The sequence below is a fragment of the Sorex araneus genome, chromosome 8 (genome assembly GCF_027595985.1).
Source record: "Sorex araneus isolate mSorAra2 chromosome 8, mSorAra2.pri, whole genome shotgun sequence".
Taxonomy (NCBI): domain Eukaryota; kingdom Metazoa; phylum Chordata; class Mammalia; order Eulipotyphla; family Soricidae; genus Sorex; species Sorex araneus.
In genome coordinates this window covers 5,558,951-5,585,995 of record NC_073309.1, presented here as the reverse complement: position 1 = coordinate 5,585,995, position 27,045 = coordinate 5,558,951, and the positions used below count along the sequence as shown (strand labels likewise).

General features: G+C 54.3%; 1 protein-coding gene across 1 annotated transcript in view; it reads left to right on the top strand.

Moving 5' to 3' along the window:
• The window catches only part of VAT1L (vesicle amine transport 1 like), a 91,733-nt gene that overhangs the window by 40,092 nt on the left and 24,596 nt on the right, over positions 1–27,045 (top strand). Inside the window, exons 4-7 of the mRNA XM_004600511.2 lie at positions 3,155–3,297; positions 8,729–8,832; positions 10,884–10,939; positions 15,193–15,387. Coding sequence (XP_004600568.1) covers positions 3,155–3,297; positions 8,729–8,832; positions 10,884–10,939; positions 15,193–15,387 — 498 coding nt within the window. The remainder of the gene's footprint in view (positions 1–3,154; positions 3,298–8,728; positions 8,833–10,883; positions 10,940–15,192; positions 15,388–27,045) is intronic.

The window sequence follows — 27,045 nt, the reverse complement described above, 5'->3', positions numbered from 1 at the left end:
CAGGGATCACTCGTGGCCTCTCGGCTATGCTCAGGAGCCACACGTGGTGCCGGGGACCAGGGTCGGCTGCGTCCGAGGCCGTAGCCCTGTCCTGTCTCTCTGGCTTCAGGAGAGGGGCTTCTTCAGGGAGCGGCTGTGGCCTGAGGAGAAAGGACGCAGGCGCAGGGCAGGGAGGAGGCGTGTGGGGGATGAGGCTTCCATGCGAAAGTCCCAGGCCGGAGCGCTGGCACCTCCCCCTGCCCACTCAGGAATAGCTCCGGGAGGCGCCATCAGGAGACTTCAGGGGCCGCGGGATCATGGCACATGCCAGGCCGTTGGATGGTGACACGTCTGCTAAGGGCGTGGCGACAGGAAGTCACGGTGACGAGGCTGGTGGGGTCCTGCCCTGTGTGTGTGTGTGTGGGGGGTGACCAGTGGGATAAGGGCGCTCTTGGTTCCGTGAGAGCCACTGGGAAGCTTTGAACAAGAGTGACCACACAGAGCTGCCAGGTGGGCACTGAGAGTCGCCCTCAGAGGGACGAGCACCCAGACCTGGGAGTGGCAGCCCCGAGAGTGCTGTGTGGAGACGCCGCTTGCTGACCAACTGGATGTGGGAGCAGTCCTGCTGACCCCTCGTCCTGGCGTTCGCAGTGGGCGATGGCACAGATCTGTTTACTGAGGCAGGAGACGCAGTAAAAAGGGTGTCAAGGGTTCAACTGTGACCCCCTCAAATCCATACACTGAGGTTGTAATTACCAGAACCCCAGAACATGCCCTCAGTGGAAGGTGAAGTAGCTGAGGTGAAGGCGGGGGGGCGTTAGAGCAGCCCCCACGGGGGAGGCAGTGGGACGCGGACAGGCACAGAGGGATGACAGGCTGATGCCATGCCAGGAGGAGAAGGCTGAGTGCGGGACAAGGGGTGGGGGGCCTCGATGAGACTGTCTTTCTGGCCCTCAGAAGGCACCAGCCCTGCTCACACCCTGATTCCGGGTGTCTAGAAGTGTCAGCCTCCCAGTTATCCCTAGAACAGCCCAAGCACACAAATCCAGGGCCACAGCGGGAGGCCTCGGGAGGTAGACATGAGCCACGTCTGGATCTTGCATTTGAGGTGTTGTTTTGGGTAACCAGGTGGAGACAGACCCGGGATGGAGGTTGGGTACAAAGTCTGGGAGTCTGGGGGCCTGAGCAGGGATCGCAGGGTGCTAGCCCCGCAGATACCCCAGTGCCCACGGCAGAGAATGGCTACCACCCACAGGCACTTGAAACATAACCGAGGGGACGGATGTCAGGTTAGCTTGGGGACAGAGAGAGGGCAGGAAGGACTCGACGGACGCTGGGATTGGTCCTGCTTCATGACCCCGCGCTGACAGAGTGAGTCCCAGCCCCTCCCGTAGGAGCGAGCCTGTCGAGGCCATGTGAGACAGAGGACTGCACATCGGTTGCTGATGTTTACACCCACGAGGAAGAGTCTTCCCTTTGTTCTCCCGAATCAGGGATGAAACATTGAACAAATACCAGTGATATTCTTAGAAGTGAAAACCAGAGCTGACGTCTCAGCTTCGGAAGCGTTGACCTCCAGGGGAGCGTGTCGGTGCCACGTCTATTTTAGGTGGGAGCTTACACGTCTGCTTAGCTCCAAATGTCAACAGAAGCAGAGAACACGTCATAGTAGCAGGGGATAGTCACCGGACGTCAGGAGACCCTGCTTGGAATCTCAGATCTGCTCCTAGGAACCGGGTCACCTTGACCTTTCGGAATGCCCTCCCTTTCCTATCTGCACAGAACAACCAAGAGTGTGGGGGGGGGGGTTAGAGGGCCGACCGACGCCGACATCCTCCCACTCTGGGTTGCCTTTATTTGCCGGTGCTGGGGGAGGGGAGCATTTCCGTATGGTGATGGCCAAGCCCATGGGGATCACACACAAAACGTGTAAATAAAACTTCAGGCCGAAATCAAGCTCCCAGATGACTTCGGTGGAATAATGTCCCTTGGTAGCATCTGCCTTGAGGTGGCAGATGCAAGCTGGAAAAGAGCTAGTACTCAGTTTTCAAATGAGTCTCAACCACCAGAAAATTAGTGTATCCTGGAATATTTCCAAATCCCAAGATCACGGCATTACGTTCCTTGGCTTTTAATTTCCGGCCCCGTTGGGAAAGGAAGTGGAAGACTCGCCCATTCCTAACCTCGCTGTGCTTTCTTCTGGACCGTTGGCTATTTAAATACCCCGGCCTGGTCTGTTCTTCCGTCTGCCTGGGTGTCTTGTCCCTGGACCTAGTGCCTCTAAAGGGTACAGGTGACTGGGCTCGGTGACCCTGTGAGCACTGTGTTATGTACCACGCGCCTGGCCCGTGTTGCATGTGGCCTTGCTGAATCTCCTCGTGGCAGACCCCCTCCGAGCTCAGCCCCGTGTACTGAAGGTAGTTTGTGAGGGCATCCCCGGGAGAGGGGAGCATGTTTGGCACCCAGGATAACTAGACAGGTGCGAAAGATGCTCCTGAGGGAGCACCCTCAGCCGGGTCCCACTGGACATTGGATAAAGTCTCCGGCTTCCTCAGCCCTCGTGTGGGCTAGCCTGGAGCGTATTCTACTCTGGCTCACGGGGGCTCTCAAAGGGTTCCGCTTCCGTGGCTCACGGTGCATTGGGACTTGAACACCCTTTCCCAGCTGCCCCCTTTTCTGCCGTCATACCCTGCTGTACCCTGAGATCACACTCCAGGGGCAGGACTTAAACACGAGCCCTAGCCTCAGAGTCTGCTTCTGGGGGGGATCCAGGATAAAACACGCCCCTCGAGCCCTCTGGGGTTGGCACATTAGTGTCAGCGGACAAACAAGGAACCCGAGACTCAAGCGATCCAGTGACCACAGTTAAGTCTCGGGACCCGGGGCTCCCCAGCTGGTGCTCCTCAGCCAGGCCAGGCCTAATCCTCCAGGGGACATTTTCTATATGTCGGGAGATACTTTGCATTGTTACTACGGGGTGACGCTACTAGGAGGGCGCCACTAATTCTCGGCAGGTGAAGTCCAGGGATGGGCTGAGCACCTTCCCAGCTCAGCCCCCCGCAGCCCCACCTAGTCCGGCCCTAGGAGGGCCAGCGGGGGCAAGCACGGAGCCCAGGTCTGTGCCCAGTGAGACGGGCTCTCCCGTGGGACTTAACCTGCTGTGTCTCCCTCCCAGGGCCAAGCGGTGGCTCAGCTGTGTTCCACCATCCCCAACGTGACCGTGTTTGGAACAGCTTCGACGTTCAAGCACGAGGCGATCAAAGACTCCGTGACCCACCTCTTCGACCGGAACGCAGACTACGTGCAGGAAGTGAAAAGGTAAAATGTCTGCCCGGAGGAGCAGCCCGCTGGCCCTTGCTCTTGGCTCTCCCAAGGGACAGCCGAGGCCTGGCGATAAAAACACCAACCGGCAGGAGACAGCGGGTGTGGCTAGCGAGGCGCTGACTGGGCCATGTCTCATCTCACTTAATCGTCTCAACTGCCCTGTTGTCGCCCCCTCTGTGCGGTAGGGGAGGGAGGGGGACACACGCGTGTGTACACACATCAAAGCTGGGGGAGTCCAGGAAAGTGTCTAGTGCGGTTTGAGGGTGACCTAATCATGGGGATGGGCACCAGGGCACCTGGAGGGAGAGCGGGGAAGGCTGGACAGTGAGGCCGGGCAAGGAGACAGATGACATTTGTACAGGCGCCCTCCTGCGCCAGCCTAGGAAACGGGGATGTCAGCCTGGGGAGGCCGATTGTGCCAGGCCTGAGAGTAATGCTGGGATCACGTCGGATGCGTTGTTAAGAGGCCTGAGTGAGGACATGCTCCACTCGGGGATCGGGACAGTCCTGGGGGGTGTGGGGAGAGTGGACGGACAGGGAGGTCGGAGGGAGGGACATCAGTCTCTAGACTGGCCGACACTTGGGGAGGATACCGGTTTATAGCCTGATCATCTGTGATCCTGAAGCCATTGGCCATGGCCTTGGGCATGTCCACAGAGCGGGGAGCCAGGTGGCCCGCCCAGCCCACACTGGCTTTCAGCGGGTTTGTGGCTCACCCACGTGGGGCTGAGGACTTGCGGCTGTTTCTCTAGTTCTGTGGCTCTGCTCACAGCTCCCGAGGGATTCCGCGGTGTCCCAGAGCCGCTATTTCCATGTTTGCACACCCCAGCACTGTGTGGTCGGGGACAGCAGAGTGAAGTTGTCTAGTACGTCCCGTCATGCCACCCTCCTCCCACTCTGAGTCAGAGGAGATGGAAAGTTGGTCGGTCCGGGCGGTGGATGTAAACCAGAGCAGGTGAGCTGTGAGGGCTTTCCCGGAGACTCTGGGTGGAGTAGATTTCCAGGCTTGTCGCACGTGTTAGAACGGAGAGATTTGGATGAGACTTAGGGTGCTGCTACTACGCCCTCAGTCTACCCAGTGAGCTGAAGGGAGGAATTTAATGTTAGAGGCTCATCGTTAGGCTTTGCAGACATGGAGGCTTCTCGGCAACGGAGGCTACCTTTAAAGCCCTTCGGTGTGCTTCACTCAACTCTCTCAAACTGTGGTCTGAAACATTAGATACCACCGTCCCTCAGGAATCTTTCTTTCACTCACACAGCGATCTCTTTGTGAGCATTCTTTCCTCCACTCGCCAACAAACCTGCTTCATAAATATTGAGTCTCTGGGGTGGGCTGGCGCTGTCACAGTGGGAAAGCCACCAAAAGCCATCTGGAGAGTTGTCACCTCCACGGAGAAGCTAGTACTGATTTATTTGGGGAAAAAAAAAACACCGAATTATGTCAAAGAGAGATGAAGTCTACTTTTATTTATTTATTTATTTATTTATTTATTTATTTATTTATTTATTTATTTTTGCTTTTTGGGTCACACCTGGCGATGCACAGGGGTCACTCCTGGCTCTGCACTCAGGAATTTCCCCTGACGGTGCTCAAGGGACCATATGGGATGCTGGGAATCGAACCCGGGTTGGCCGCGTGCAAGGCAAACGCCCTACCCGCTGTGCTATCACTCCAGCCCAAGAGATGAAGTCTACTTTTAGACAGCTGGGTAAACTTGTATTCAGATACAGAAATCAGACACATTGTCCACCAGTGAGTGAGATCTGGACCGAGGGTTGGAGAGATGGACTGACGTTAAAGGAGGAGGATCTGGCCAAAGAAGAGCATATTTGAGTAGGGGCATGAGGGAGGTGATGGGGACAAGGCGTGGGGCAGGTACTCCTGTGGTTCTAGTCAAGAGCTCTTGAGTTCTAGTTCTCACTCAAGTTCTAGTCCTTGCCACAAGAGCTGCTCCCGCTCTTCATCTCCTCTCTGCCCTTGACCTGCTGCCTTTGCCCCCAGAATCAGTGACTTCCCCTGTCATCAGCAGAGCAGACAGCACGCCCCTGAGATCCACCCACCACCAATTCTCTCACTTGTGACTCCTAAGAATTCATTATATTTGTAAGTAGAGATCCTAGGGTCAGGTAAACTCATCAGGAAAGATGTCTATACCTCTTGTCCCACACATTCTACCCACTGGAAGTTAACCTCAAAGAAGACCAAAGAGTGGGGCTGGAGAGATAGCACAGCAGGTAGGGCATTTGCCTTGCATGCGGCTGACCCAGGTTCAAATCCCAGCATCCCATATGGTCCCCTGAGCACAGCCAGGGGTAATTCCTGAGTGCAGAGCCAGGAGTAACCCCTGTGCATCGCCAGGTATGACCCAAAAAGCCAAAAAAAAAAAAAGAAGACCAAAGAAGCGGGCACCCCTGTGCCATGGCAGAACCCGGCACTGCTTCTGACTCATTGTAGGTGCTGAGCGAATGTGGGCAGAGGGAATGATGGCCCTGTCTGTTCACTGCGAACATTCAGAACCAGGCTTCATCTTCTTTTTTTTTAGTTTTATTGAATCACTGTGAGATAGTTACAAGCTTTCATGTTTGGGTTACAATCACACAATGATCAAACACCCATCCCTCCACCAGTGCACATTCCCCACCACCGATATGCCCGGTATACCCCCCCCTTTCCCACCCTCCCTAGGCTACATCTTCAACAGAAGGGAAATGACCCAGTAGACCCTGCTATACCCTCAGACTTGAATGTTAGGCAGCCTCTCAAAATTGGATCATTATGGACTCTTTGCAAAATGAAAACAACAAGAGGACCTATGGTAGCAGATTGGGGGAGGGGAAGAATACCAGATTCCATCTACACTGTCATCACAGCTTTGTATAAATTCTTGGCACTCAAAGGCAGACAATGAAAGGAAGGTGTGGGGGGTGGATCCCACAAATAACATGCAAGAGGAGTGGAATGCAGTGATTTCTCTTTATTCTTTGATCAAGAATATTGTCTGCCACACTATTTTGCATATGATAAGATAGAAAAGACTAATAGAATTCTTTTGGATGAAAACTCTTTTATAAGCCTGTCTGTACACTTCTTTTGAACATGCTCTTAGCTTTGATCAAGGCATTGTCAAGGGAATAAGAAGGTATATTTATAATACAGACTGAACCATTCCATCACTTACCCTTTTCTGTTTGGGAGGAGAGATGGGAATCCAACTTGATTCAAGTTGGAAGCTTGAATCCTATGCACCAGGCTCTACAAAGTTCAAACATAAAGAGAACTTCCTCATAACATTTAAAATAGCAAGAACATAGGATCCAGTTTTCTCTCACTTCTGGGCATTTACGTAGACTATGAGGACACAATTCACATCTATGTTCATTGCCGTAGAGCCAAGAACTGAAATAAACTTGAGTTCCCCCCAGCAGATGGACGGGTAAAGGGACATGGAAATGAAGAAAAACTAATACCTCATGATTTCACTCATATGCGGTGTATAAGTAAATAAAACAAGTGAGTGCATGAAATAAAACAGAAGCAAACGATTAGATTGTCAGCTAATTGTGGTTACCAGAGGGGCTGTGGGGGAGAGGGAGAAAGGGCAGAGGTGGAGGTGAAGGACATCAGCAGAGTCCCTCATGGGAAAGGGACTGCCCACACCCCGGACAGACCTGTTTTCCACACAGCTGTCCTTTTCCTTACCCCCCTGTGATGAAAACATGCATTGCATACATGGTTGGCCATGCTGTATGCTTGAATCCTACACACTCTTATCCTGCAGTGTTACTTTCATAAAAAAAACAAAAGGGAACAAAAGAAGGATGTTCAGAAAGAGCACCAAGGAGAGAGGCCTCTGCTGCCAAAAGGTGCTCAGTTGATGTGATGTGAAAATACAGATTTATTGAGGACGTTCTGCGTAGTGTTTGCTCTGGGCAGGAAGCGGAATCAGACCTACCTGGGCTTAGCATGTCATCCTTCAGAGCCAAGGCAGGGCCACTGCTCAGTGTCTAGCAGACACACTATTAATATTCCAAATGCTGATGTCGTAGCTGGTTCCACCCAGGAGTTCTCAACACATGGGCCTGGAAGCAGCAGCATCACCTGGGAACTTGGGAGAAATGCAGATGCTCGGACCCCCTCCAGCCCCAACCCAGGCCAGCCGGATGAGAAACTCAGAGAAAAAGGGAAGGGAAGGGAGGTCCACCCTGCAGCACCCCCACATACACACTCAAGCAGCCTCTTCCAAGAGATTCTACTGCCCCTGTCAGCTTGAGAGCCATTGGCCCAGCTGCTCTGTTCCGAAAGACCACACGCCTGTGCGGATAAGGGCAAGTTTGTTGGGCAGGAAGCCAAGCTGATCATTCTGGAAGAGACTTGGCTGTGGGATGAGCTTGAGACAAGACTTTGGGAGATTTCAGAGGACAGGTTGACATCAGGACTCGAGGTCATGGGTGTGATGGTTAAGATTTAGGGCAGGAGCCCTGGTGATGCAGGAGCGATTTCCTTCCTGTTGGCTCTGGGGCCACGGCTATCCGTGTGCAGTGCCTGAAACCGAGCTAGCAGGTTGAGAGTGGGCTCAAAGAAAAATCTGAACTCTCTGCCAAGACATGATCATTTTGTGGTGCCGAATCTGAGAAAGTGGCATCCTTGCTCTAGCAGAGCAGGGCCCTGTCGCCGTTGGCACGGGGAGGGCGAGGCTGTCTTCCCCAGAAATCTCCAGAGCCTTCCTTATTCCGTACAACTTTCTCCCGCACAGCAGCTCTGACAGTGGCAGCCCGTGGATGATTGTTAAAGGCATGAGTGAGGGGGTGAGAAAAAAACCAATGAAAGTAAAAGCAAAACGAGAAGTTAAGGAGATCAGCTGGCACCTTTGTCTGCCTAAAAGAGAACAAATGTGGATTCCCTCTGCTCAGGGTCCTTCCTTCACTGGAAGAAGGTCCTCTCTGTTTTGCCCCCTTCCTCTCACTTTCAGAACGAATGTGGAAATTGGATGATAGGAGTTTCCAAGTTAAACTCATGGGTCATCATAGGAAGAAGTGAGGAAGGGAACCTGATCCCTTTTGGACAGTTCTTGTCCTGCCACTCTGTCTTCAGCACCGCGGACAGAGACAGACACATCCCTGCCAGCTCCACAAACAGGAATCAGTAACTGATGCCTCAGTTGTTCTTTGTTCATTGTAGGTGTCTGGCAAAGGGTCAGACATTTCTCTTGTCACTGCATGTTATTCTGAGCTCAAGGGAACATGGCATTTCCACTCTACAGTGCCTTTCCTGAGGCTCAGGGACTCACTCTTCAACCAGACTAGGATTCTGGCCCAGATTGTCACCAGTCCCAGAAACTTCACCATTCCCAAGTCTCGGAGTAAACATGACCCAGGGAGGGAGTGGGATGGACATTTGGGTCACTGACAGTCTCTTACTCTGTAGGATCTCTGCAGAAGGCGTGGACATCGTTCTGGACTGCCTTTGTGGGGACAACACTGGGAAGGGTCTCAGTCTTCTCAAGCCGCTGGGAACCTACATCCTATATGGTGAGTATCAGCCAAAGAGGGGGACACAGTTACCAGCAAAGCTCCAATACCGGAAATGGGTCAGTAGGTTTGGGTCATGAGAACAAGGAGAGGGCTGATGTTTTTGAATGTGTGCTATAATAATGTTGTTGCCTTTGGTTGTTTATATGGAGGAAAGTAACCTGGTACCTCTGTGAACATGTCTTATTTCAAAATGGACAAAGCACTGCCAATACCTATGAGATCACCGGGAATATGTTAAGGGCTTCAAAGAAAGTTCCCGAAAGACAGGCAGGAAGGACCCATGATGGCCTGGGGAGTGGGGCTCAGATATGGAGGGACTCTGAGAGAAACAACTATTGACTTAAATTTAAGCAGAGACCCTCCTAGCTCCAAGCTACTCTCGTATGTCCCAACCAAGACAGAAGCCCAGGGGAGCGTGCACATGTCTGCTCCTGCCTCCTCTCCTGGCTTGGGGGACACTTAGGAAAGATTCTGGGAGCAGGTAGGTTTTCCATAGCAGAATAAAACCCCAGATCCTTGTTTCCCTTCTCTCCTGTCAGAGGCATACAAGCTGAGTTAAACATCCACATTTACAAAGTTTTTTTAAAAAGAGCCTTCTAAAGCCAGATGTCCTTGCCAACACTGAATGACACTGAGGTTCATCTGAGGTTTGAGACTTTCTGGCATCCTGTCCCCTGATGACTCAATAGGAACTTGAGTCTTGTTCTGTAAGCCTCAGGGGCGAGGGGATGCGTTTCTCTACGAGCGGAGAAGCACAGACAGGGGACCTGAGAGGGATGACTAGTCGAGCTTCTTTTCGTCACCACCGATTCATTTTGACAGAAAGAAAGTGCATACTCTCTTCATTACTGTAGTCATGGGCATTTTTGAGAGAGGCCACGCAGTTGAAAGTGTTTGGAGGTGGGCACATAATTTTTTAAATTACTAGTGCTGCTAAGAGCAGTGATGCGCCTTCGTGCACGATGGAGAGCTGTTGGCTGGGAACAGCAATGTGCGCCAAAGGCAGGAGGACCATTCCCACTTCCTTCCCGGCTCTATTTTTGCCCCAGCTCCGTGATGTCACTTTGGCAGAATATAATCTGATCATCTTGCAAGTATCTAACTCATTACGATGATTACTGAGAAGTCAAAACTCAATACCCGTGACGCTGGGTGGTAGTCACCCCCCAAAAATAGAAGCGGTGGTTAAATATTCATTTCCCCAGAGTCACCCAAGGCCAAATAATTAAGTTTAAAGTAAATGTCATTTTATGTTTGGAAATAACAGTTCTCTGAAAGCTTTGGGAACAAATCTTTGGGTACAAGGCAGACAAGTCACTGGAGATGGGACTTTTTTACAGTGCCCTGGCGGCTAAGAGCACTCCTGAATCACCCACGGCAGGGCACCCCACAAGGGAGTCTTTTGATCTGCCAGAGTATCTTCAGGAACCCAACTTCACCTCCTGGCCTCCCCTGAATGTCATTTATTCTAATCAGCGACGCTCAGTGTCATACCAGTTGTCTCCTGCCCTTTATCTTTCTGTCCAAACCTCTTTGGAAATAACACACGAGTTACACAATTGCCCTGCCTCTCGACCCAGGTTCACTCTCAACAGTTTTTACATCTATTTAAATTCTAGCCCAATCCCATCTCACCCCCTTCAATGCCCGGCTCAGATCAGAGCCTCAATCATCTCATTTGCCAAGGAATCAAACCCAAAATGTAAGATAGACACACATAGGAGTCCGTTTCTCCCTCTCTAAGAACAGAACCAAGAAGACATCTCGGCAGTTCTTCATCAGATCAGAATGTTGGCTTAAGTGCCTCATTTTTACAAAGGGATGAAATGGTCACCTTGAGAAACGTTATGTCCTCTCTGGTCCATTGATACTCAACTAAAATCAAGTCAGCATGAGGACACCTGACCCTTCCATTCCCCTCATTTTCCCAAGGCTGAATTAAGTTCATTTTCAAGTTTTGCACTAAATCACTTGACATTCTTCCACACAGAGCAAGTGATGTAGCTTTTCATGCGCTACAGCTTAATTTGGGAATCTTCCCTCTGCAGGTTCATCCAACATGGTGACTGGAGAGACCAAGAGCTTTTTCAGCTTTGCAAAATCCGTAAGTAACTATTTGTTTAATGTGCCAGAATGGGACAGTGATTTGCATGTGTTGTGATTACTTCCACTGGAAAAGAACGACCTGCCAATATTCTCTTGTCTCTCTCATCTGCACCTTTCATTTCCAATAGCATCTATATTGAAAATCTAGACTCTGCATGGGCTAGATTGGGCAGACGTATGGGCAGACTCTAATTTGTGGAAGCTTTTGTCTAAATGAAACTGACCTCTGGGAATGTCAGTGGCACAGAGATGGCATCCATATTGCTTTTTTTTTAATCACTGGGCCAAACCTAGCTTAGCCTGAGTGCATTTTGACTGCCTCACGGGGAGATCAGCCATTCAGTCTAGCCGCTCTCTCACTGGCCTCTGGGGTCCTTTAAGATTTCTCCAGATCTCCATCCCACAGAGTTGAAGATACCTCTGGGACACTAGAGTCTTAATAAGCTCCTGGGTGGCGTTGAGGCCCAGGCAAGTTTGTGCTCTAACAGTCATGCTTTGGATCCAGTTGGTTCACTTGCACTTGAGAAGGTGCATCCCGGGGGCTGTCAGCTCACAATGACACCCCACCCCCATCTGTACCTTCCCATTTGGAGCTACAAAGCTGGAACTAAACTAACATGGTCTTGAACACGCACACACATACCCAGGAGATTGCTCAAGATAGTCAAGGCTCCTGGGGGAGGCTCCTTCAGTGCCTGGCATCAGACTCGGGGCATGGTGCAAGGCACTCCAGCCCTCTGAGCCATCTTCCCGCCCCACGACGGGTGCTGCTTCCCCTCTGGGCTTGCTTCTATCTCCCCCCAGCTGCCTGCACAGCCTTCCAGTGAAGGAAAGGCTTTCCCCCCAGCCCTGAGCCTGCTTTCCCCCCTGGGAGCACGTCTGGCACCTCACCAGGCACCAGGGTGGCACAGTGAAGGAGAACGAAACATTTTTGGGCTAGGGAAGCTTTTGCATTCTAATGAAGGAGATGAACGGGAATGAGTGAAACATAAATAATGGGACTGTGGATGACCTTAATGCCCCCAGGAGACCAAAGCAGGTGCTGAGAGAGTCCGAGGCATGATGGGGAGGCTCACTGTGAGTGAGAAGGTGTTGGCATTCTGCCCCAAAGTGTAGCTCAGGGGAATAATGACACTTACGCCAAGTGCCAACTCTACCTGCCAAGGACATCAGCCCTCAACATTCCCTGACTCTGGAAAGTTCCTGCTCCCTACCCTGAGTAGAAATGAGTTTCTAATGAGATTAGAAATGAGGGTCACCCCTGCGTTCAGATTTAAGAGTCCAGGCCAAGGTCACGGCAGCTCCCGAGAAACGGAGGTGGGGGAGGACCACCAGAGGGGTGTAAGGAAGGCAGCCCAGCCGTCCACAGCAGTGGGCCCTGGAGTCAGGCTCCATGCCGCTCACAGCTGTTGTGAATAATTAACGTGCCACCGTGGGGAGCCAAATTGGTCCCAAATTACATACAGTTGTAACAAGTGTTTTCCTTTTCTCCCCGAAATGCACAATCCTCACACACGGTGTTAATGAAATAATTGCGGCATGCCCCAGCCTGATTCATGAAACTCATAAACACACAAGGAGGCTGGGGGTGATTTTCTCTCTCTCCGCCCGGAACGGGGTGCCTCTCCCCAGCTGCCTTTAGCAGGAGACCAAGAGGGAAGACTGTTCCCGTTCAGAGGCTGAGGGATAGTAGCTGGTTAATAAGAAGCAAGAGGAGGATGTGGATCTGCCGGGTGGGGGTTGGAAGCCTTGTTCTGGAAGGTTCTAGAAAGCCAAATGTCCTTCCATGCATTCAAGGAAAGCTCTGAAATTAAAGGCATATTTGGAATCATACAGGTACACTCAGTATGGTCTACCTTAAAATGTCTTCAGAGCTTGTACTCACTCATGGTCAAACAAGCAAATTTGCTTTTAGACCCCAAAGAGGAGGAGGATGCTAATAACGGGTGAAGTTAACATTTCATGAGCAAGCTGAGTTCAAATAAAAGGCCCTAATTCACTAACCAACACCAGCGCGAACACCTTAAGAGGATAATAAATACCACTTGTATTTGTCGACGATATACTGCATTGCAGACTCGATCCTAAGGACTTCATGCTAATTCCTCAAGTGGACGTGAGGTCCGTGGGGAAGTAGAGCACAGAGAGGTTATGTGACTTGCCTAAAGTGGCAGTCAGGGCAGGTAGAGTGCTTGCCTGGCACGCGACTGACCCGGGTTCAATCCCCGACACCACCTATGTTTCCCCAAGCCCCATTCGGACTGAGCCCTGAGTGTAGAGTCAGGAGTAAGCCCTGATCACGGCCGGGTGTAAGCCCAAAACAAGTGATGCAGATGGAGAGAGAGTGGCAGGGCCAGTCAGCATCCACGGGGCATCTAAAGGTGGGCGTTTGGCTCTGGAGCCTGCGTCATGCCAGGGCAGCTGCAGAGCCCGTAAGCGCGCACGTCACACACTCACTGGTGTTTGGTCATGAGACAGTTTTCTGTGTTGACTTGGTACCAGGCAGCCCGGGGCCACACCCACAACTCCCCAAGCTACCCCCGTGGGCCCCTGGGTGGGGAGAGCCCTCTGGACCTCAATCCCGTGCACCCACAGTCCTCCCCCTGCTCTCCGATCTCTACCCACTTCCTGCCCCAACAAGAGGATTGCCCACCCCACCCCCTCCGCATGTGGGGGTCTCCTCAGTCCTGGGAAGAATGTGACGTCATCCTCAGAAGGAAGGTTCTGGGTGCTGGTCCCGTCGGCCACGGTGATCTTCGGCGTCACCCCCCCACCAAGCTACGAGGAGGCGGCATGGCTCGGAGCCCCCTAGGATCTGGGACTGGGCGTGTCCAGTTGCTACCCAGCATTGAAAGGCACGAAGCAGCCAGGAGCAGCTGGGGCCCATGTGCTTTTGTTAGCTGGTGGATCCTTCTCTTACTTTCATGGCGTGTTGGGAGATTAGAGTGTGGAGAAGAGACTGCTGTGGGCACCCCCACCCCAAACTTTTGTCTGGGCTTCCCAGCTTTTGCGCTATGGACATTGTTGTTGTTGTATTGGATTGGGGGCAACACCCGGCGATGCACAGGGCTTCCTCCTGGCTCTGTGCTCAGGAATCACTCCTGGCGGTGCTAAGGGGACCATATTCCTGCTGGGGACTGAACCTGGTCGGCCGCGTGCAAGGCAACCTCCCTCCCTCTCCCTCCCTGCTGTGCCATCACCTTGCTTCCCCACCCCCCGCTCTTGACTTTTGGAGCTGGATAACTGTAGGCCAAAAGGGCTGGCCTGTGCCCAGAGGGGTGGGAAAAGTCGGGCCTGGCGTCTACTCACGGGATGCTGGCACAGCAAAAACCTCCAGTGAGGGGTCAGTGGGCCCCAGGTTGAAAACTTGTTGCTCCCAACACATTGGTCTCTGCACTGGGCCGTTCCTCCCACCCGTCTAGCCCACCCGTCACTGCTGCCTGCATCGAGGGCAGTGGTCCCAGTACACGGCATCACACAGGCTGGTTGTACTGCCAGCTCGCCCCTCGAGGTATGTGCCACGAAGCTCTGTGACCTTTGCCCAACGCCAGTCGCTTACCCACGCGGGGAGCTCTGCCGTTAACCGGGCCCCAGCCGGACTCCGCCTTCTTCTCTGATGCAGCCCCACCCGCTCTTCCTGGCCCTGCCCCATGGCTACTCACCCTCCCCCACACTCAGAAAGCGTTCCTAAGCTCAGCCTTGTCCCCGCGCCGTCCCCACACCCTGCCACCCCACTCCCGCCACCGCCTCCCTCATTCAGGAAGCCCAAGGTTTTAAATTCCCAGGCCAGGCATGATCCTGCTGCCATAGAAACCCAAGAAAAATGAAGCCCAGAGAATTACAGGGGCCCAGGCAGAGAGGCAGGAGCAGACGCCTCCCGGCTGCCTGCACATGTGCCCAGGGTTTCTCTCTCTCTTCCGCACCCTCAGCTGTTGCTTCCTGCACATACACCGTCAGTGCCCAGACACATAAAGAGCTTCACAAAGATGCCAACTGGGGCTGGAGCGATAGCACAGTGGGTAGCGCATTTGCCTTACACGCAGCCGACCCGGGTTCGATTCCCAGCATCCCATATGGTTCCCTGAGCACTGCCAGGAGTAATTCCTGAGTGCAGAGCCAGGAGTAAACCCTGTGCATTGCCAGGTGTGATCCAAAAAGCAAAAATTAAAAAGATACCAACCAAGGCTACCCTCAGGAGCTCCCTCTCCCTGCCCCTGCACCACGCTCACGCAGCCCCATCTCTCCCTACAGTGGTGGCAGGTAGAGAAGGTCAACCCCATCAAGCTGTACGAGGAGAACAAGGTCATCGCCGGCTTTTCCCTCTTAAACCTGCTCTTCAAGCAGGGCCGTGCCGGCCTCATCCGCGGAGTGGTGGACAGACTCTTGGGGCTGTACAACCAGAAGAAGATCAAGCCCGTGGTGGACTCGCTGTGGGCCCTGGAGGAGGTAAGTGTGGGGGCCCGCCCCGGCCATTCACCTCTTCCCGTTGGTGCTGGCCCATTCGGATATCCAGATACCGTCTCCCACAGGTACCTTTCTGCAGGTTGGTCTGTTCGGAAGGTGGGACCCCAGAGCCACTCCCCAATTGCACAGACCTTGATGTAAGAGTGTCGTCAGCTCCCCGGGGCCCCTCACCACCCTTCCCAGCCAGGCCGCCGCTCCTATTTGAACAGATGTGTGCCTTTGACCTTGGTTCCACGGCTGCGTGAACTTGGTCGCAGCATCGTTTATCTTGCCGCCTGTAGGTTTAAGCCAAGGTCAGTGCAGACAGTGGCTTCGAGCTGCCGTGATCCATATTCTGAGCCCAGATGCTCACGGCCCCCCATGAGATGTCCTGGTTGTCACTCTGGCACTGAAATTATTGACGGATTGTTGGTGCGAGAGTTGAGCTGCGTCTTCTCATTAATTGATCTGCCAGAAGTTCTAGGACTTAAAAGCATTCCTCAACATGCATAACGCATGACGAGCAACCTTTCGGGACGGGGTAGGGGGGCAAGGCAAAAGGGTGGGTCGGGCGAGGTGAGGCACCCTGGGAGGTCTTGAAGCACCCTCAGTGCAAGGGAAACCTTGGGTGACTGGGGAGTCACTCTCGGAGCCGTCCATTGAGGAGGAAATGAAGAGGTGGGGCCTATGCTATAAAAAAAGGGTGTTGATCAATTTTAATAAGTTTTTAGACGGCGTAAATTCAGGACAAATTTAGGCAAGTACATAGAGCAAAGGAGAGAGACCTTTTGATTGATTGATTGATTTGCTTTTTGGGTCGCACCCGGTGATGCTTGGGGGTTACTCCAGGTTCTGCACTCAGGAATTACTCCGGGGGGTGCTTGGAGGACCGTGTGGGATGCCAAGGGTCGAACCTGGATCGGTTGTGTGCAGGGCAAACTTCCTACCTGCTGTGCTATCTCTCCACCCCTGAGAGCGACCCAAAAGGGGTCCTTCGGTCTCTTCTTCATCACCTGCCCGCTCTGGAGGTGCTTCCCTTTGCCTTACAAGCTGGAGGGGGACATTGGAGAAGGGTGGTTTGGTGTCATGTGAGCGAGAGCCTAAAAGAGGCCAAATACCTGGGAGAAGGAGCACCCAGAGGGATGAAGAGAGAAAGGCCGGGTGGGCCACGCATGGTTGCAAGGAAGGGAGGGAGAGCACCAAGGAGACAGGCCCCATCCCCAGGGGCCAGGTGGGGAATCTGAATCTTATCCCTGAGTCCCGTGGGAAGTCCCTGATGCTCTCTCTGGGGTGCTTGACTCTCCCCAGGGGAAAAATGCAGCTCTGCCGGCCGCCCACCGCAGAGTCTGGGGTCCCAGGAGGAGGCCGGCCCTGAGAGGGAAGGGGCGGGGGCTGCCGGCTAAGCCCAGCTCTCGCCTGGTGTAGTCGGGGGTACGCGCCATGGAAGCAGGGTTGGCGGCAGGCCCGGCGAGGGCCTTAACCCCGGGACTGTCTCTCGGACCCTGGCCTTAACCCCGGGACTGTCTCTCGGATCCTGGCCGTCTGTGTCGATGTGTGTGGACGCTCGTCTCTCTTCCACTGAGGTGGGAAACCGAGAGGACTAGATGAAGAAAGAGCTTGATTGAGCCGCGTGGCTCCGGGCCCGAGGCTGTGTCTGGTAAGCTCTGATTCCATGAGTGAAGGCAGGGGCGCGCCAACACAGAGTGGGGGGGCTACTGGGCCCTTTGCTGTGTTTTACAATATTTACAATATTTGTCGGATGAACAAGCCGTGCTGGAACAAGAGATTTCTGTACCGTGGCTGGCATGTGGGCTGAATAATTCTTTGTCGTTGCGGGGAGGGTGGGGTGGGGGGGTCTGCCCTGGGCGTGAGAGATGTGAATGCCAGCGTCTGTGGCTTCCACCCTCCCAGATGCCAGTGGCACCCCCAGTGCCCTCTGTGACAATTAAAAAAATACCCCCAGGCATGGTCAGGCGTCCCCGTGGGTGGGGCGGGGAGGCGGGGAGGCAGAGTCACGGCCCAGGGAGCCAGTGCCGCGGGAGAAGCTTCAGGGAAGCAGAGGCCGGCCAGACACCCACGGGAGGAGAGAGATGCTGCCTGTTTGCCCACAAAGGCACCCCCGGCGCCTCATCAGTAATACCGCCGACCTGCGGAGGGGTCTTCTGGGCGATATTTACAGACATCTGTTTAGAGCCGCGGTCGGGCCAAACGCGGCCATTCATCAAGCCCACACAGCGTTCGGGGGCTGGAAGAGCTCGGAGCAAATTTATTACTTGCAAACCTCAGAAGGAGGATGCTAATGAGCCCCCGCCCCCTCTCGTAAGGGATTTTACGAGATTGCTTTTTCAGGCCAGCTCTGCAACTTCATCTATGGAATATGAAGCCCACAGGGATTAAAAAGAAAATTTCTTGGCTCTTGGAGCTCTCCAACAGGAAGATTTAATAATATCAGAGGCGATTAGGGGTTCTTTTTAGCCATCTGTCTTTGACTTTATTGTGAAGCTAATATACACAGCACAGTGGATATCCCGCGGTCTCAGGTTGGTGTCTGGATATTATACGTGCGACAATATATATTCAGCTGCAGAGAAGCTTATGTCTCCCAACAGTTCAGAGATAGCAAAGGGAAAAGAGAACTTAACAGTTGTCTACTAGGCTGCAGTGACATTCTGGGGCCCCGCCAGATGTGAGGACTAACTTAGGATGTCACAGCTAGAGAAGCACCCAGGTACCATTAGCTTGGAACAGATGGTTTCCAGGCTCAGAGACTGGTGAAACAGTCAGACAATCTCTGAGTCTTCCACTGTGGGGTATTGTTTTCAGTACAGCTGGACAGGAAAGGGAGAGAGAGAGGTGAAGTAAGAACGCATGATAAGAGGTGGCTTCAGGAATGGGGCAGAGGTCAGAGGAGATACATTCTTTGGATGAAGCTGGAGCTAAAAACAAGACAGGAGAGCCTGGAGTGATAGCACAGCGGGGAGGGCATTTGCCTTGCATACGGCCAACCCCGGTTCGATTCCCAGCATCCCATATGGTCCCCCAAGCACCGCCAGGGGTAATTCCTGAGTGCAGAGCCAGGAGTAAGCTCTGAGCAATTCTGGGTGTGACCTAAAAGGCAAACACACACACACACACACACACACACACACACACACAAGACAGAGCAGGTGGAAGGACTGTAAAGAAAGTCAGAGAAGTAGGGGTGAGTGTGGGCAGGGAGCAGGCTCGGCAAAGCTGAGGCTGCTGGCAGAGGAGGCCGGACACTGGCTTGGTCTCTGGGTAGTCTGACCCTGGACTCAGATCTTTGCCGCCCGGCAGAGGAGCTGAGTGCGCGTTCTGGGACAAGAGACGGTAGAGTGTGACTCTTAAGAAGTGTAGGGCTTGGGACTGGAGCAATAGTACAGCGGGTAGGGCGTTTGCCTTGCACGCGGCTGACCCGGGTTCGATTCCCAGCATCCCATATGGTCCCCTGAGCGCCGCCAGGAGTAATTCCTGAGTGCGTGAACCAGGAGTAACCCCTGTGCATTGCCGGGTGTGACCCAAAAAGAAAAAAAAAAAGTGTTGTGCCATTCGATTTTCCCAACTGTCAGCAACCCATGTTGGTGCCTGGAGTGATACTAGAAAGAAGGTCTGCGCGTCAGTGGGCCCGAATCCCAAACGCCGGCACCCCGCCACTTTATAGACCACAGCTCCTGATAGAACACGGTCCATAATTGTACAGTTCTCTGGTACGAACTGAACTGGGTGCCCCTCGTCCATGCTGAAGCTCTAACCAGGGCCTGGGAATATGACTGTGTTGGAGAGAGGGAGTTAGGGATTGGGCTGGGGCACTGATCCCTCTGGGTGACATTCCAGGAGAGATTCGGACACACAGAGAGAAGCAGGGATGTCGCTGAGGAGAGTTTGGAGACCCCGGGGGAGGACGGCCCTGGGCAAGCCAGCAGGGAGGCCCAGGACAGACCAGCCCTGCGCATACTGTGACCTGGTACTTCCAGCCCCCAGAGCAGGAGAGAGTCCGCTCCTGCTGTCGAATTCGCCCAGGGTGTAGTGTTTGCTCCTGGGGGCCCCAGCCACGTGACTGAGAAAGAACCTCAGAGAGCACGGCAGTCTTCTTGCGGGAGGGGCACTCCTGGCTCTGCACTCAGGGGTCACTCCTGGCGGGCTCAGGGGGCCATATGGGGTACCGGTGATCAAGCCTGGGTGGGCTCATTTTACAACGTTCCCCTGAAGTTCAAGACTCTGCTCTCCGGCCTGGTACCGGCCGTCCACATGGGCTTATTTTCATTGAAGTGGCAAGAATTTCAAATCAGAGATTTCGTTCCTTAGTTGTGTTCATCACATGGAGGTGGTCAGTAGCCACGTGTGGCTTAACGGTCACCGTGCTGGACCATGGCGACATGGAACGTTGCCCTCACTGGGAAAGGTCTCTTTGGGCTGGCCAAGGCTTCGACCACGCAACAGTTGGGCATGCTTGCCTTTTGGTGATGACAGTAATTATGCCCTCCCCCGCCTCTCTGCCTTGGCTTAGTGAAGCTCACTGCCCACTTGATTAAGTGCCCATAATCCCTCATTATGTCTCCCCCTAATTTTACCTTCACATAAAGAGCTCTGGCTTAATTGTGCATGTGCCGCCCATTGTATGCCATCAAATAACCTGGACGGAGGTATTCATCTGAAAGGATAAATGAAGGGAGAAGAATGTGCTGCCGAGTTTGACAGAGAACCTTATCCATCCTCGAGCAAGAGGGCTTGCTAAAAGAAGATGAATGTGGGACACCAGCAGTGTTCTGGAGACGGGGGAAGGGCCCAGGGGACACCCCGAGGGTGTGACTGTCCATGCCAACCACAAACTGGAAGTTCAGGGAGGATGAAGCTGCATGTCGGGGGGAGACACGCAGAGCCCAACTTAGAGGCAAAGCTTGGGAGAAACCGTGGAAAGCCACACTTCTTTGTGGCACATGGAAACTGGCGTACACGCGTGTCTCTGGCGACTTGGGACCTCCTTCCGAGGCACAGGGGGAGGATAGTTTAAGAGCATCACTCCCAAAGCAGCAATGCATGTTGCGTTGGGCCGTTCTGTCTGGGGACAGCTGGTGTGGCCAGGAGCCACTGCAGCTGCTGGGGCTGGCGAGGGGAGCCCAAGGCGAAGGCGGGGGCGGTGGGTGGGAGGGTGAGCTCATGAGGGTCCACAGGAAGAATGGAGGTGGGATAAAGGACAAACCGCCGGCCACTTAACCCGGAGCCCAGGAGTGCAGGGGACAGACAGCGATTGTTTTCCTTAGCGGTGTTCTCGCCGCCATGGACACAAAGACAAGCTTAGATGAGGGTTTGGAACCAGGTGATGGTAGGAGGGTAGGTGGAGACGCCCACAGAGTAGGAATCCAGAGTCACTCAGGGTGAGAGAGGAGGGCGGGGTAAGAAGTGCAGCTAGTACTGCCACTCCAAGCTCTGCTCTTACTACCACCACCACCACCCTCTGACTCCCGCCACCTTTGCTACTGTTACTACTGTTTCCTTTTGCCTTCGCTACTGTTACTACTGTTTCCTTTTGCCTTCGCTACTGTTACTACTGTTTCCTTTTGCCTTCGCTACTGTTACTACTGTTTCCTTTTGCCTCTGCTACTGTTACTACTGTTTCCTTTTGCCTCTGCTACAGTTACTACTGTTTCCTTTTGCCTCTGCTACTGTTACTACTGTTTCCTTTTGCCTCTGCTACTGTTACTACTGTTTCCTTTTGCCTCTGCTACTGTTACTACTGTTTCCTTTTGCCTCTGCTACTGTTACTACTGTTTCCTTTTGCCTCTGCTACTGTTACTACTGTTTCCTTTTGCCTCTGCTACTGTTACTACTGTTTCCTTTTGCCTTTGCTACTGTTACTACTGTTTCCTTTTGCCTTTGCTACTGTTACTACTCCCCCCTTTGCTACTGTTACTGTTTCTATTGCTCCTCCCGGGGCAGCTGAGACTTCTCTTACTACTCCCACTATTACTCTGCTACTGCTATTACTATCCCTTGCTACTCTGACTACGGTTATTACTGTTGCTACTCCAGTTGCCAGTGCTACTTATACTGCTTCTGTAGCCAGCACTGTTACCCCCATTTTCTAGGGGATCTTCAGTCAGCCATGCCTTACCGCCTATGTTTCGCATGCATTAACATTTAAACCCTCCAACAATCCTAAGATCCAACTTCTATTATCTTCATCTCACAGTGAGAAAAAAAAAATGAGTCTTTGGGGGAAGTTCTACTTGCCCAAAGTCCCCGCGTATAATTGAATTTAATGGAAACTCGTCCCCCAGGGAAGTCTGATGCATGGAAGTTATTTTTAAAAACGGCAATGAAGAAACTCACTGAACGAAAGAATTATGTTCGCAAATATGTCGCCTAGCAGGTTCATTATCGGTGCCAAGAGCTTCTCTGTTCCTTCATTCATTAACCCATTTACTCCCTATGGGGACTTGGCGTGATGCTCGTGAGCTCGGGCTGAGGTCCCAATCAGGAAACAGACTTGGGAGTGACAGGTGACGTCGCCCAAGGTCATACAGCTGCTGGCCAAGACAGTCGGCCAAGACGGTCTGCCTCCGAGGCCCGGGCCATGGACGGTACCATCCCTGCTCACAGGAAGAGGCGGGTGGTCAGCTCTCACACCCCCCACAGAAAGGGGAGGGGTCCAGGTGCTCAGAGCACCCTGGGGCCCGTGGCAACCAGGGGAAGGGCGAGCAGAGCGGAAAAGCTCTGGGGTAGAGTCAGGGGGTCGCTCGCACCCTTCTTGCAGGACGATGAAAGCGGGGGTCTGAACGCAGAGGGTCAGGAAGGGGATGCGCAGGGGCTGGCAGCTAGCCAAGGAAACCAAGGCGCGGAGAGAGAAGGTGCAGACTCCCGAGAATGGTGGTTCCAGGAGACAGTGGTTCCGGGGCAGAGGTGTGTCCGAGGACAGGGCGGGACAAAGGCCGCCTCTGGTCCCGGCTCTGCAGTGTGGAGTGAGTGAGTGGGAGCGGAGAGTGTGGCACTGCTCGCTTTAAATGAGTGAGTGCCGTGGCCTGCAGAGTCCCCACCTCCATGCAGTAGAGACGGAGAGGGTGAAGGAGGAGGAAGGAGAGAATTGTTTCCTTCCCCACTTAACCGTGTTCTGAGTAGACCTGCCCGTGGTGGGCGGCTCACTGGTGATGCTCAGACCACAAGGACCACACCCAGTGGTGCTCGGCTGGGCCCACCGTGCTGGGGATCAAACTCAGGACCTGGCATGTGTAAGACAGGGGCTTTGCCGCGGGGGCTGGCACCCCGCCCCCGGCCGTCTCTCCAGCTGGGCTCCGGGCGCTGGGAGAAGGGAACAGAGAGGGCCCAGCCAGACTCAGTGCCTCCGTGGGGGACAGCAGGGAGCCTTGGGCTTGCCTCTCCTCATCCGGGTCCTGCAGCCTCCCGTCCCCCCTCCCAGGACTCGGGCACGGGGGTCGGCTCCTCTACAGAACAGGAAAAAATCTCCCACGTGCCTGTCTTGCCATGCCGAGTCAGGACCCCTTGATTTTCAGGTCCCCTGGGCCCTCCCCCGGGAACACGGAGATGACTGTGGCTTCTCTCTCCAGTCTGCAGTCGGGGGAATTAGCCTCAGGGACAGACTCTGCTCAACCCAGTGCTTGGCACGTAGGAACTGCCCGTGAGCCGTTATCCTGACAGGGCACTGCCACCCCAGCTCCGGAGAGCCGAGATCCTGGAGGCAGCGGCCCTGAAACTAGGGAGCAAGGAAGAAATTGTCCTGCAGATCATTTCTTGGGCCCCCGAGGAGGTGTTTCCTCTGCCCGGAGCACATCCCGTTCTCGGGGTCAGGCAGATGCTCCACCAGGGATCGCGTTGCTCCGCACCATTAGCTCTTTCCCAGCTCAGAGCTTCTCACCGGAGTCCCAGGGCTTCCGCTCTGCTGTTCCTGATAACTGGGAAACAACTGCTCTTATCATTCGGCTGCGATATGCCTGAGACCCGCGTTTCCTCCTCCATCTGCGTTGGGGCTGCCTCGGCTGCTCTCAGCTGCCTTTTTTGGAAGACCCAGCCTGATCCGGTGACGTCCCACGCCCCGTTGCTCCCGTTTGCCTTTCTGCATCAACTCAGGTGTCACTCCCCACACCTTCCTTATTTGCAAGGTGGCAGCAGAAAGACCACTGTCAACTATTCCCCCCAGGTCTCCGTGGATGGGTCCGTCACCGATTCTGACCTATTCACTCATGCTGAGGACTGAGGGCGCGGCAGACAGAATGTTTGTGTATTTGCATTTCAGTCAGCGCCTGGGACTAAAGGGCAACGCCTGGCAGGGAACCGCACCCCGAAGGGTCGGTCTCCTCTCCCAGTCCTGGGGTCCATTCATCACTGCGGCTCCGAGGACATCCGTTTGAAAGGGGGCGCAGCCCACATTCCTTACTGCGGGAGATTTTGTGGTTCCAGTGCAATAGCTGAGTCCACCTGCGTGGATGCTTGGTAGAAACCATTGGCCATGCAGCCACTGGGAGGCTGAAGGGGGTTGGAGGAGCCATGCCAGGGCAGTGGAAGGAGCTTTGGAACAGAAGGCCCCCCCAACACCGCTAATTCTATTTTTTTTTTTTTTGCTATTTTTTGGGGGGAGGGAGGTCACACCTGGCGATGCTCAGGGCTGACTCCTGGCTCTGAACTCAGGGATCATTCCTGGCAGTGCTCAGGGAATGCCGTATGGAATGCCAGGGCTCGAACCCGGGCCAGCCGTGTGCAAGGCAAGTGCCCTACCTGCCCTACCGCTGTGCTATCGCTCCGGCCCCCCTCCTGCTAATTCTCACAGTGCCTCTCCGAGCCTCTTTTTTTTCCTCTCAGATCGGGACAACTCACTGGCCCCCAGAGCAGCCAGATGCTCGTTCTCTGGCAGGGCTGGAGCAGAGTCCTCTCCTTGGGGCGACTAGTAAGCACAGAATGGCAATGTCCGTGCCAGAATCGAAAATCCAGGTGCTTGGCAGGCTGAGCAAAAGAATCTGATTGTGACTTCTCTGCCAAGTCCTGCGGGGCTGGGGGTGAATGGGGGGATGCACAAACAATCTTTGGTGTGTTCCTTGGCCAGGGCCTCCCCCCCTCAACCCCACCCTGTGTCCGCCCTCATCTCCCCCTGGTACATTCTGTCCCCGTGTCCAAATCTCCCCTTCCTAGAAGGGCGCCAGTGCCTATGGTGCTAGGGTCCTCCCACCTGCGTATGAACTCATCCTAACCACGTCCCCCTCCACCCTGGACCCCCGTCCCAGGAATAAGCCCATCCCGAGGCCCAGGACAGGAGGACTTGGGCGTGTGAGTGGGTGTGGGTGGGAAGGAGACTCGGATTAATGCAGAGGAATGTTGGAGCACGGGCGATGGGGATGGGAAAGGATTTCGTGAGCTGTACAAGAACGACAAGAGCACGAGCAGCAGAAGGCTGGAAGGCAGCGCAGGGCCGGTCCAGACCCTCCTCCCGCGGGGTCAGCAGCCATCCCGACCCTCTGGTGGGCAGGGCCTGCTGTGCCAGGCTTGTGCCTGCCCCGGCGCTCGCGGAGAACGAGGGTTTTCCCGACAGAGCGGCAGCAGCCCCGGTTCTTCTCCCCCGCGGCCCGTGCTCACTTCCTGTCTCAGCCCAGTGAGCCTCGCTGTGTCGGCTCTAGACAGCACCTCGCACCCGTACGGGCTGACGCTGGCGCCTATACCAGTGACTCGCGCTTGGTGATTAACCCCCTCAGCAAGCCCAGACTTCAGGCCTGCCGTCGAAGTGCCAGCTGCCTCATGTTTTAGCACGAGGCTGTCGTTTCTCGCCCAAGTACCATTCAGCTGCAGCCTCGCCCCTGGGCGCCAGACACCCTCCACTTCCGGCGTGGAGAAATCATTGTCCCTCCGGCCACGTGCCCTGCCCGGCTCCTCACCCCTGCAGGCGGGACTCTGCCTTGAGTTTTACATTGCCAAGGGTCAGTGTGCTGGCTCCGTGCCCCAAACTCCTAACTCGGAGTCACCCTCCTCCCTCCCTCCCTGGGAAAAGGACTCCTGAGTTGTGCCAGGTGCTATGTTCGCCCCCGACCTTCCCAGAGGAAAATCGGAGAGTGAGAAAGAGAGAGGAAAGGGACACGGGACTCAGTGGGCAGAAGTTGGGGACAGTCATCGTCCTTACAGTGACAACTGCAGCTCCAAGAATGACACCTGCTGGGTGGTAATTACCGCCGCTGTCCCAAGCAGCTGTCTGCCCACGCTCATGTCTGCACTCCCCAGAACCACAGGAAGTCATCTCCCCTTATTCCAGAGGAGTGAGGCGACTTGCCCAAGGTCAAGACACCATAGAAAAGACGCAGAAAGAAGAGGATCGGTGCATAAGCATGGCAGCGTCCAGGGGTTTCCAGTGAGGTCTCCAGCTTAGGGACTTGGCGTCCTCCAGGGCACAAGGAAATGGACGAGAGGGAAGCAGGTGGCCTGGGGTGGGGAGTGCCACAGGCGGGGGAGTCTGTAGGTGGGGAGGAGCTTCCCGGATCTCTGGACTTGAGCAAACACCAGAGTTGGGAACGGGAGAGCGCAGAGACCACGGCTGACCCGCGGGACACAGAAGCCAGCCGCGGGTTCTGTTGGTGGCTCTCGGTCACCGCGTCAGCTGCAAGCCTGAGCCTGCGGGAGTGGGTGCAGGAGTGAGAGGCAAAGTGCCAGCTGGGGGCAGGCCTCGCCCAGCAGAAGCAGGCGTGGGCAGGGGTCCAAGTGCCCCATGCTCATCTGAGACCCCTCCTGGTGGGAGAGGCAGCAGAGGAGAGGCAGCAACCGGGGGGCTGGGAGACCAGTGGGCATCTACTCTCATGTCACCTGTGGCTCATCCCTCCCTGGGAGTCCCTCACGGGGGCTCCAGGGTCCTCAGGCACCGGCGCTGATGGCGTTGGCTGAACGCCGTTCCCAAGTGGGCAGCGGGCATTAATCCCCTGGCACTTCCTATTGATTTAGGTGGGGCCAGTTCACCATGTGGACTCACCCTCTGGTCAGGAGATGTTGCTTTCCTCAGGACCCTCCCTTCAATCCAATCCCTTCAGCCTGGGAGAGCTTTGGATCAGAAGGTGGAGGAACTGTGAGAATTGGAATCGAATAGAAGCAGAATTGGGATTTTATAACAGCTTAAAAATACCAGCCTTGGGGCTGGAGCAAGAGCACAGCGGGTAGGGCGTTTGCCTTGCATGCGGGTTTGATTCACAGTATCCCAAATGATCCCCCAAGCACCGCCAGGAGTAATTCCTGAGTGCATGAGCCAGGAGTAACCCCAGTGCATCGCCGGGTGTGACCAAAAAAGCACAAAATAAGTAAATAGATAGATAGATAGATAGATAGATAGATAGATAGATAGATAGATAGATAAAAATACTAGGAGCTGGAGAGGCCTAGTTGCTGGAGAGGCAAGATACTTGCCCTGCCCTCAACAGCCCCCCCATTTAATTCCTGGCACCCCACTTGGACCCCGGGCAGCGCCAGGAATCCCTGAGCACTGCCAGGAGTGGCCTAACATTAAAACAAAACAACAGAATGTCAGAGTTCAAGTCCGAGCCCTGCTGCTTTACGTCATGTGACGGGGAGTCGGAAGTTCCCACCTGGCCTGTGAGGCACGAGGGTCCTTCCTTCCGGTATATTCTGAGGATTTGGAAACTATCTGAGGTGGTTTTATAGATG